At 36.0% G+C, this 11685-nt stretch overlaps 1 protein-coding gene across 1 annotated transcript; it reads left to right on the top strand.

Moving 5' to 3' along the window:
• Window positions 1–5623: 5623 nt before the first annotated feature.
• LOC145270835 (uncharacterized) lies at window positions 5624–10971 on the top strand. Its single transcript, XM_080126407.1, has 3 exons — window positions 5624–5763; window positions 7313–7364; window positions 10229–10971. Exons 1-3 carry the CDS (start codon window positions 5660–5662, stop codon window positions 10619–10621), a joined length of 549 nt encoding a protein of 182 aa, XP_079982533.1. The 5' UTR covers window positions 5624–5659; the 3' UTR covers window positions 10622–10971.
• Window positions 10972–11685: the final 714 nt, after the last annotated feature.

The raw sequence follows: 11685 nt of genomic DNA, 5'->3' as shown, positions 1-11685 counted from the left end.
TTTTCATAAAATTTTTATTCATGTAAAAATAAAATAAAAACAATGGACATTTATTGGAATGATTTTTTTTTCTGTAAAAACAAAAACAACAAAAATAAATAATAAACATTTTTTTAAAAGAAAGTAAACGTAATTATTGTTCGGAATTTTATTACGTCCACAAAAAAAAGGAGGAATAATGCCTGGAAGGATGGTCTTGAGACAACAAAAGAAACACGACCTCCCTCTCCCACTACAAAAAAAAATTGGTAATCCCTGGGAGTAACATGGCATGACAATAATATTGATACTACATTATCACTATTGCCGGCTTTTGTTAAAATTGGCACTTATTTGTTTACAAAGCCATTTGACGGAAGTGACGTCAGACAAATTTAAAGGTACGGATGGCCAACAGGTACTTGTACAGTTTAATCAAGATATTAAAAAAATGAAAATATCGATAAAAAGTCATAGTTTACGTATCCGTTATGGAATAAAGATCTCCCCGCAAAAATTTCACCAAGTAGTTTTTTTTTTAATTTTTTTACGGCTAAAAACAATTTGTTATGATACCGAGCAAAAGGTTCGATTTTTAGGAAGAAAAGCTAGTATTAAAGATGCGGAGGGAGTGTCACTGTTGTGCAGAAGTGCCAAATAATCTTTTATTTATACTTCTATAACAAAATTATAATCTTTATAATAAAAATATGGACAATTCTACACTATTGGGACGAAATTTCGGAAATGGTAATATTGAATTTCACATGAAAACAATGGTATCTATGTATTCCTTGTATTTTTAAAATGATTATATCCAAAAATTACGAAAATCGATACGGTAGAAAATTATTTATTAAAGAAAATAAAATAGAATTTGATGAAAATGATCGTAAGACATAGGAGAGTTCAAATAGGAGGTAATTTTCCATTTCTATTTAAACAAGATGGCGGCAATTTTTCACATGCTAAAACGATTAAAGTTGTTTTTTTTATAATTCAGTAATATTCAGGAACTTAACATTCTAATTAATTAAAATTGACAACAAAAAAATCAATACAAACCATTGTTTTTATCTGAAAACTATTTATCGACTAAAAACTTTTGTTCTGATAGTGTAGAAGTGCCAAAATATGCTTATGCAGTTATTTTTTTTTTAATCTTTAAATTTGTCTGACTTCATTTTCGCCGAATGGCTTTGTAAACAAGGGAGTGCCAATCTTAACAAAAGCCCTATTGCCAAACCAAAAAGGAGGAGATAATATCTAGGAGGATGGTCTCGTGACAAGAAAACGGACGCTTCTCTATCAACCCCTCATCCGGAACAATACAACCTGATAGTTTTTATCCTACAAGTGTTATTTTAGTATTCGCTGTAGCCATGGTAGTGATACACGGGCAATTACTGATGGTCATTTTAAAAATGGAGAAGTATAATAAACGTGATGGTGAAAAGAAAATAAATGTTGTTGTTTTTTTGCCATTCATCAGGGGAAAACAGAAGATTTTTATTTCTATGGGGTGCGGGTCAACTTGCTTTTAGTGCCTACTTTCCAAAAAAATGTACAGACATCTTTAATTAGTAAAATTAACACAAACAATTGTAAAAAAAAAATGTAGTCAAGTGTGTGTCTGTGTCAATCGGCCAGGTTTTATTTCTTCCAGCCAGGTATGGATTTGTGTCAATCAGCCAGGTTTTATTTCTTCCGGCCAGGTGTGTGTCTGTGTCTATCAGTTGGGTTTTATTTGATCTTGTCAAGTGTCAGGCCCAGTACTCAAAACCTGATATTGAACAAATGTCAGAGAAATTATCTTTCTATACGAATGCTCAAAGACATGACTTGATTTCTTACGCTAAAGTAAATAATAAACATTTTGTCCATTTTATTGGGGGGGGGGTAATAATATTCTACAGATGATGTGTAAGTAATTTCTGGCTTGAATTAAATTTTAAGGACAAAAGCCAAGTATTTATGGTTCTTCTGTCTTTCAAGGGAACCATTAATATTCTCTGGCGGCCCTGTCATATCAAAGACCCTGAACATTTTTACATACCAAACAGATAACATTGGCATAAACTGTAGGAAATGATGTAAAATTCATTTCCAGCTCCCTGTTTCCCTAACAGTACCAACATACAGAATTTAAATGTAATGTGAACAAACATCTTGCTTCTAAACCCCTATAAATCTGGCCCCTACCACAGTAGTCCCTTATGCTTCAGTGGCAATGTGTCTTGTTTAGAGTAAATAAAAGTTAAAAAATGAAAAAGAAAATGATGTTGAAAGTCAGCAATCCCCTGACAGGCTTATCTTCATTCTCATTTGCGATTTGACATAACCTTTTCGAGCATTCTGATGGGCATTTCAAACAGGAGCGACACAATGAACGCGATGCCATAGGAGATCGTAAGATGACCAATGAAAGCATAGATCTGGAATAAAAAGGAAAAAAAATAAAAGTGATTTTAAGGATTTAAAGTTTTGGTAATTTATTCTGGTTAGGCAAAAATCAAATATCGAAAAAAGAATAATTAAAACAGAGATGACCAACGAAAGCGTAGATGTGGAATAAAAACAAAAAATTAAAAGTGATTTTTAACATACTAAGGATTTAATGTTTTGGTAAATCATTCTGGCTAGGCAAGACTTTGGAATTCCATTCCATGTCCCTGCTTCCCCAACTGTACTGGCGTGCAGAAGTTCGAGTGCAACGTGAACCGACATCTTGCTGCCCAAATCCCTACATAGTACCCCAGTAGTTGTTGCCCCTGATAGTAGCCCCCTACATCAAAGTGGCAATGTGCCTTGTTTGGGTTGAAAATGTAATTAAAAAAAAATATGATAAAGATGTATAAAAAGTGAAAACTTACAGTCGTTGCATTTGATAGGTAGAGTGGGGTCATGCTCATCCTCATACCAACCATGATGATAATGGGATGGAGGAGATAAGCACAATACGTTAAACGGTTCATTATGATCCAGAACTTCCAGGAAAGGATGTGGCTGATCATTCCTTAAAAGAAAAAAAAAAAAAGATTTGTGTTAAAGCTGCATTTGAATAAAAACTGGCTAGGCAGAATCAAATATCGATTGCATAAGTCCCCCGATACAAATAAATAAAAAGAAATACACTACCAAATAATGTAAAATAAACTTACGTTAAAAGAAAAGAAATTACTTTTTTAGTGTGCGCAAAGGTGGCTGTCTGCATGAAAGAAGGAAGGGAGGAAAAAGGTGAAGACTTGAGAGCGTGAAAGAAAGAGTCCTACTACGTGTTGTGCTGAAGTAAGAGAAAGAGAGAGTCAAATAATGTTCCTTGGCGTGCAAGAAAATCTGTCATCTCAGCTACTGAATTCACTCGGCGAGCGTTCGCCTTGTGACTTGTCTTTCTGCTGGTGTCTGTTGTCTCTCTCTGACCAGAGAAGTTCTTGCTGTTTTATATTTTTTTAGAGGCTCCCAGAAGCTTGCAAGAATAAGTTTTTTAAATCGAGCCCTGATTGGTCAAAAAATCATATTTTTTATGAAGAAACATGCTTTCAACTACGGCCATTTCTCAAACATTCCGGCTTTTTGACCCAAGAGGTGTGGGTGGATGCTGTAATGCCCACGCAAATGAATTTATAAATTTCAATTTGTGCGTGTGCCTTAGAAAAATAAAAAAAAAAAGAATAGCACCAAAGGCAATGACAATGAATAAAAGCTGGCTAGGCAAAATCAAATATCAGTTTGTGAGATTCATAGCTAGAAAGGAACAAGGATTTGTATTAAACTTAAATATCTTAGGATAAGAAACAATTGAGGAATAAGTATTGTTTTAAAGAAACTGAATGAGGTACTATTTTTAACTTTAAAGAACATTGTGCAACAACAATGAATACAAACTGGCTAAGCAGAATAAAATATCGATTTCAATACTCATTGCTAGTTGAATTTTACTTTGATTTAAATAGTGATACCTAGAAGCGAACAAGGGTTTGTATTAACCTTAGAAGTCTTAAGATAACACATTTGAGGAATAAGTATTTTTTTGAAAGAAACTGAAGGAAGCAGTTTTTGATGCAAAAAACAGTGGGCAACAACAATGAATAAAAACTGGCTAACCAGAATCAAATATCAATCTGTGAGATTTATTTGTTTCTTGGTCATTACTTACCTCCATTGCCTGATGCACAGATGATTATGACCCAGCTTACTGCCATCGCCCAGAGTGGGTGGGATACTACTTCATAGGCTGTATACTGGCTATTTAACCAGGTGAGTGGGTTTTCCTTATTCATTGTGTATTTGATGTATGACAGAAAAAGGCAAGTGCTGACCGCAAAAGTCCATCCACACAATTGGAGGCACTGGAAAAAAATTAAGAAAGAAAATCATTACATATATATATATATATATATATATATATATATATATATATATATATATATACTTAGGGAATAAGAACAAGAGTCTAAAGAGCAGAGTATATTTTAATGTATTAGTAAATTCATTAATACAATCAAAATAAAAAGAAAGAAAACAGTGCTCGTTGTAATGTAGATATATAATAAGCTCGATAGGCATATATATTCTAGAGCTATTTTAATATTGAGTAAGATGATTGATAATTTATAATTAAAATTAAAAGTATCCAATGACGATGGGATTTACATTTTTGGATTTTACCGTCATTGGATACTTTACCTTTCACCAGACTATCCATTCACATGAAATCACCGTTTTCTTCACCATATTCCTTCTGCTTTACTTATCAAGTAAGATCTTTGACTTACTTGCAGTTTCATCAAATACTTTTGTATGCAAAATCAGATCCCGCATTTTGTTAATTCCTACCCTCTGATAGGAAGGAAAGTATTTCTTCGAAATTTCACGGATTAAGGACTATCCACTTATTATTTCCTTTTCAGATTAAATATGTTTTTAACTCTTTTTAAAAGTGTTTTTTAACATGTTTAATTAACTATTTGCTCTTATTATAAGCTCTATCTCCTATTTGGTTTTATCGAGCTTTTACATCTGGTTGAGATTACTTTATAAATATTAATTGTTGGGTTTGTATTACTGTACACATAGATTCGAAAAAGTTGTCAAAAAACAAATATATAACAAATAAATGTTATCAAAAGCAAGATAAGTTACTTTTCTACAAAACTGGATGTATTTTTCGTGTTTTTATTCAATGTAACATATTTATTCAGCTCGAAAAACATACAGTGTTTACCGATGTATTGGAAAATTCAAGATGGCGTCTCACACCCTCTTTAACACCGTAAGTTTGGGAAAAGGTGTTATAAATAAAAAGCTATACAAAATACTATTAAAAACCCACCGAATATATGTCAACCTATGTCACGGTAACATATATTGAGCGAGTTTTTAACAGTATTTTATCTAGTTTTTTATTTATAACACTTTTCCCCAAACTTACCGTGTTAAAGAGAGAATCAGACGCCATCTTGAATGTTCCAATACATCGGTTAACACTGTATTGTTTTCGAGCTGAATAAACATGTTACATGTAATTTAATTGTCATTTTATTTTATATATATATATATATATATATATATATATATATATATATATATGTGTGTGTGTGTGTGTATGAGCACTTTCATTTGATATTACAGATGTGTTTTTATTTTTTATTTGCAGAAAAGCAACTCTATTTGAGAAAACATGTCTGATACCCTGTTCCATTTGAGTTCACAGAGCCGTTACCCGTACTGGATAAATATGCCACCCAGGGTACCTCATTATCCAAACATGGAAGATATGCTAAGGTAAATAATGCAGTTATTATTTTTTTAATGGAAAAGTAAAAATTGCTGAATAATAGAAATTAAACGAACAAAGATTATCCTAAGGACGAAGAATTGGCTACACTGGCAAAGTCACGTAGAAGGGGCACCCTTAATGGGGAGTTGGGTGGCAAGATATTTGTTCACATAACATGCCTCCTATTTTTATTCCACTCTAATAGATCAGAAGCGGTTTAAAAATTGCATTGTTATGATGACTGAACTTATGCATTTATGACCTGAAAGTTTCACTTCTCTGTTGCAGATATTGACAGTGTGAGACTCTAAGAAAGCAACTTCTGTCATGGATGTGTGTCAACTTTTTGTGTTAAAGATAATAGGAGGCTTTACTCTTTTAATAACCCTCATATGACAAATCATACTCCAGACACTCATGCAGAGCCATCGTTCATTGCTGGCAAAAGTGCATTGAGAATGGTGTTGATCATGTAGAAAAATTAATTTCGGAACACAAAAGTTTGCTTTGACGTTTCTGAATTTTTTTAGATGAGGATTGGTTATTCATATTATTTGGATTCATCGGACTACTGTTCTCATCTTGAGTGTCATTTTCACAACGTTTCGGTCGATGTAACCTTCGACCTTCTTCAGGTGTATCTTGTCAAACTTGGGAATGTTTCTGTCAAACTCGGAAAGTTGGACGGAATTTCAAACAGAACCCTTTATTTACTTCATGGGGGTAACGTGCTCTTGTTCCGTCAGCCATGACTGGATAGAGGTCCTAAGTAATTCGCAATTGTATTTTTCGGTCACCCACACCGAGGATTGAACCTTCAACCTTCCGGAGAAGGTCACTTTTACAATTGATTTTTCCCAAGTACTCTAATCACTATGCCACGGGTCCATGCATAAAGTAAATAAAGGGTTCCGCTCGAAATTCCGTCCAAATTCCCGAAACAGAAGCATTCCTGAGTTCAAAAAGATACATCTGAAGAAGGCCAAAGGTTATATCGACCGAAATGTTGTGAAAATCACACTCAAGATGAGAACAGTGGATCCGATGAATCCAAATAATACATATAACCAATCCTCATCTCAAAAATTCAGAAACGTCAAAGCAAACTTTTTCGGTTCCAAAATTAATTTTTCTACATAGTCAACACCATTCTCAATGCGTTTTCGTCAGCATGAACGATGGCTGTGCATGAGTGTCTGGAGCGTGCTTTGTCATACTAGGGTAATTCCAAAAGTAAAGCCTCCCATGTGTTTTTATTTAAGAAGGTCGAAGGTTACATCAACCGAAACGTTGTGAAAATCACATTCAAGATGAGAACAGTAGATAAGATGAATCCAAATAATACGAAAACGTTGCTTATTATGATGATACTCCTCCCGTCTTGGTAGTTCTTTAACTTCAATAAAAAAATAGGAGGCTTTACTTTAAGAATGACCCTTGTATTTAGAATCGGTACAACAATATCAAATAGTTTTCTCGCTTGTGAAATCAACTTTTTGAAAAATAATAAAATATATATATAGACTGCTTTATCGTGTTGCATCTTATTTTTAGGACCCACCCGATCGGAAGGTTTACAGTTCGGCCCGGGAAAAATTCCCATCAGGTGAGATGATTTACTGTTTTGCATGAAATAAGCCGTAATCGACATTACCTTTACCAGTGACAATATTGTTATTAGTATTTTTTTTTTTTTTTTTTGAGAGTCATCACATATCAAGCCCCGAAGGCCACTCGAGGATAAGAGTTAATGAATGTAAGGTGGTAGTTTAGTAATGGTTAATGGAGTAAATTGGGTAGAAGTTGATTATTTATGGGGACGGCTCAACAAGAATTTGTTTACATTGGACTTGAAGGCCACCATGTTTTATTCAATCAGGAAACAGGCCAGCAGAAAATTTTCATGATAATTAAATCCTATAGGGCTTCTGGACTCGACATAATCAGATCAAGAGAAAAAAGTCAGTTGTCTTCGATGGCCGTACATCTAAACAACATGGTATTAATGCGGGTGTGCCTCAGGGGTCGATCCTTGGAGTTTTATCAGGTTGACAAGAAAGTTCCTGCAGTTTTTAACTTTTAAATGCAGATGAACATATCGGTTCAAATATAAAATTTTATTGATCGAAATAAGCACGATCAGAATCAACAGACTTTTGCCAACGCAAAACAAGTGTATTTATGCAAGTAACGTAAAAATCTTGCGTTCTGGTGGCGATGAAGTCGCTGAAGGCGTTTTTGATATCGCTTAGGTTTTTGAAGCATTTCTCATGCAGAAAGTTGTCGAGATGCTTGAAAAAGTGGTAGTCGGTAGGGGAGAGATCTAGAGAGTATGGTGGATGAGGTAGAGTTTTGCAGTTGAATTCATTAAACTTCTGCAGGGTCAGTTTAGCAACGTGTGCTCGGGCATTGTCATGGAGGAGAATTGGGCCTTTTCAGTTGACTAATGCTGGGTGTTGTTGTTGAAGTTTCTGATGTATTTCATCCATTTGTTGAGAGTACTTCACCGCCATAATGATTTCACCTGCATTCAAAGAACTGTAATGGATGAGACCGGTCGTGGCAGACCACCAAACAGTCAGCAAGATCTTCTTTTGGTGCAACTCTGGCTTCAAGAAGTGTCGTGGAGCTTCATTGGCATCTAACCACTGAGGTGAGCAGCTCCGGATGTCATAAAGAAGTCACTTTTCATCACAAGTCACAACCCGGTCGAGAAACGAGTTGTTCTTGTTGTGTAAAAGCAGAGAAGCTGACACTTCCTAACTGCGTCTCTTTTGGCTGTGAGGTACCCATTTATCAAGTTTTTGTGTTTTTCCAATCTGTCTCAAGTGCTTGGAAATCGTTGTATGCGTTACGTCTAATTCAGAAGCAATTTCTCGAACAGTTGTGTGTGGATTGGCTTTGACTAAGGCTTTTAATTGATCGTTGTCAGCATCCGATGGCCGACCACTACACTCATCATCTTTAAGACTCCCGTCACTGCAATGACATTTCTTAAACCACCATTGTGCTGTGTGTTCAATAGTGGTTCCTCGGTCAAACACTTCCTTAATATTGTGAGCTGTTTCAGCAGCTTTTTGGCCTGCCTTGCATTGAAATAAGTAAATTGTGTGAATTTGCTTTTTCCCCATCTTGCATTCAACGTACTGAAAAGAAAACATAATTGTTTTTTTTTTGTTTTTTTTATTACACTTTCACCCCAAACAAGGCACGTTGCCACTTTGATGTAGGGGGCTACTATCAGAGACATAAGCTACAGGAGTACTATGTAGGGAGTTGGGCAGCAAGATGTCGGTTCATGTTACACTTGAACTTCTGCATGTCACTACAGTTAGGGAAGCAGGAACCCGGAAGGGGATTCCAAAGTCTAGCGGTTCTGGGGAAGAAACTACTGGAGTAGAAGGCTCTTTTACATCTAGGGATCTCTACTGTGAAGGGGTGGGATTTAGCTGTTTGTCGGGGGTATTTACGTAGAGGGGGTACCAGTGCTTGCAGTTCGTCACAGCATTCACCATTAAAATTCTTGTAGAACAGGCAGAGGGATGCAACATTTCGTCGATGGGACAGAGGCTGAAGCTTAGATGACAGTTCAGGACCTATCAGATTGGCGACTCTTTTGAACCTTGTCTAGGAGCGAGAGACTAGTAGCAGATGCACCAGCCCAAATATGACAACAATACTCCATACATGGGCGAATGGTGGCCTTATAGAGGTACAGGATACTTTTGGGCGTTGGTAGCTTTCTAGCAGGGTAGAGAGAACCTACCTTCTTCGCAGCAGTCCTGCCAATGCTCTCAATGTAATTTTTCCAACTCATATTTCCTGTAAACGTTAGGCCGAGGAGTTTAAAAGATGTACTTTCAGATAAAGAATCATTGGCCATTGCTATTGGTGGTAGAAAAGGTTTCTTGTAATTATTGAAGGAAACAAGATACTACGGCATTTATTCGGTGATTTATTTATTTTTTTTATTTTACCCCAAACAAGGAACAGTGCCACTTTGATGTAGGGTCCTACTATTGGGGACATAAGTTGCAGGGATATTATGTAGCGAGCTGTCAGATTTGTCAGGGGTATTTACGTCAAAGAGGTGCAAGGGCTTGTAGTTTAAAAGATGTACTTACAGATAAAGAGTCTTTGGCCATTGCTATGTGTGGTAGAGAAGGGTTCTTGGAGTTATTGAAGGAAACAAGTTTAGTCTTGGCAGCATTGAATGTGACCATCCATTTTTGTCCCGATTCCACCACAGATTGAAAGTCTTCCTCCAGTGTTTCTGCCATCTATCCTCTCTTCCTTGAGGCATTCATGAATTCATTATTGCACCTAGGCTAGTCTATAATAATCAATAGATGATTAATTCTATAATAATACATCCGCATAAATTAAAATAGCATATTACATGACCGGGCAATGCCGGGCTGCAAGCTAGTCACTCATTAAAGCTTCCTTCATTTTCATTTTCTGTTTCAGAACTGGGTTAACAAACTTTACGACGTTGGTCATGGCGTACCTCAAAGAGACAAGCTCCCAAAGCCGGCTGATTCTCATCAAGTCGGCTGGTTCCGTTGGCAGTTCCAGCCCGGGACTTCAGCTGTACCAGTGTGGACAAGGGCTGGCAAGGACTGGCCTGGGAATAAAAACTTCCAAACAGCTGGTAAATCCATGACAGAACTGATGCGACACAGGGCGAACTATCGTGTGCATGATCAACCTCCGAGTTTTTATTCTCGATCAAATTATATGACGTCGACATATCGTCAACCGATATTATCCGTTTCAGGTCCCTTACAAAGAGACAAATCTTATGGTCTCACCCATCAGCATAAAAGACACGGTTTCATGACGTATGAGGATTATTATTAAACTAGCTGACTCGTATCCTGGCGTTGCCAAGGAATGTAGATTAACTCAAGAAATTCTATGCCTAACCTTGCACAATTTGTCATAACATTAAAGGATTATTATTAAACTAGCTGACCCCTATCCTGGTGTTGCCCAGTAATGTAGAGTAACTCAAGAAATATCTTAACAGAAATAAAATTCGATACTTTAACAATTGCACGTAACAACTAAAATTGCTAGAAGCCATACTTATCAAACGTTACAGCCCCTTTTAACCGGATCACATTTAACACAGGGACAAATATACTAACAATACATAATAACTAACAAGAAACTAAATAAATCTATATATAAAAACGAAAATGTGTGTATGTTTGAATGTCTGCTAAACACTTTCGACAGACGCGATGAAAATTCATACACACTAAGCCCAAACAAGAAGGGACGTAGATATAGGTAGATGAGAATCCTATAGACCAAGGCACCACAGCATGTATTCAATTGAAAATTTCTAAGTCCAAACGATAGGGGACGTAGATATAGAAAGATGAGAATCCTATAGACCAAGGCATCCCAGCATGTATTGAATTGAAAATTTCTAAGTCCAAACAAGAGGGGACGAAGGTATAGGTAGATAAGAATCCTATAGACCAAGTCATCTCAACGTGTATTCAATTGAAAATTTCTAAGTCCAAACAAGAGGGGACGTAGATATAGGTAGATGAGAATCCTATGGACCAAAGCAAGTCAACGTGTATTCAATTGATAAATTCTAAGTCCAAACAAGAGGGGACGTAGGTATAGGTAGATGAGAATCCTATAGACCAAGGCATCCCAGCATGTATTCAATTGAAAATTTCTAAGTCCAAACAAGAGGGGACGTTGGTATAGGAAGATAAGAATCCTATAGACCAAGTCATCTCAACGTGTATTCAATTGAAAATTTCTAAGTCCAAACAAGAGGGGACGTTGGTATAGGTAGATGAGAATCCTATAGACCAAGTCATCTCAACGTGTATTCAATTGAAAATTTCTAAGTCCAAACAAGAGGGGACGTTGGTATAGGTAGATAAGAATCCTATAGA

The sequence above is a fragment of the Euprymna scolopes genome, chromosome 46 (assembly GCF_053919585.1).
Source record: "Euprymna scolopes isolate OS-2025 chromosome 46, ASM5391958v1, whole genome shotgun sequence".
Classification (NCBI taxonomy): Eukaryota; Metazoa; Mollusca; class Cephalopoda; order Sepiida; family Sepiolidae; genus Euprymna; species Euprymna scolopes.
Note: the sequence above shows the minus strand (reverse complement) of the source record. Positions and strands in the feature narration are given on the sequence as shown.

Coding starts and splice junctions, on each gene's coding strand:
- LOC145270835 (XM_080126407.1), top strand. CDS start 5,660: ATGTCTGATACCCTGTTCCATTTGAGTTCACAGAGCCGTTACCCGTAC. Junction 5,764..7,312: donor AACATGGAAGATATGCTAAG/GTAAATAATGCA, acceptor TCTTATTTTTAG/GACCCACCCGATCGGAAGGT. Junction 7,365..10,228: donor CCGGGAAAAATTCCCATCAG/GTGAGATGATTT, acceptor TTTCTGTTTCAG/AACTGGGTTAACAAACTTTA.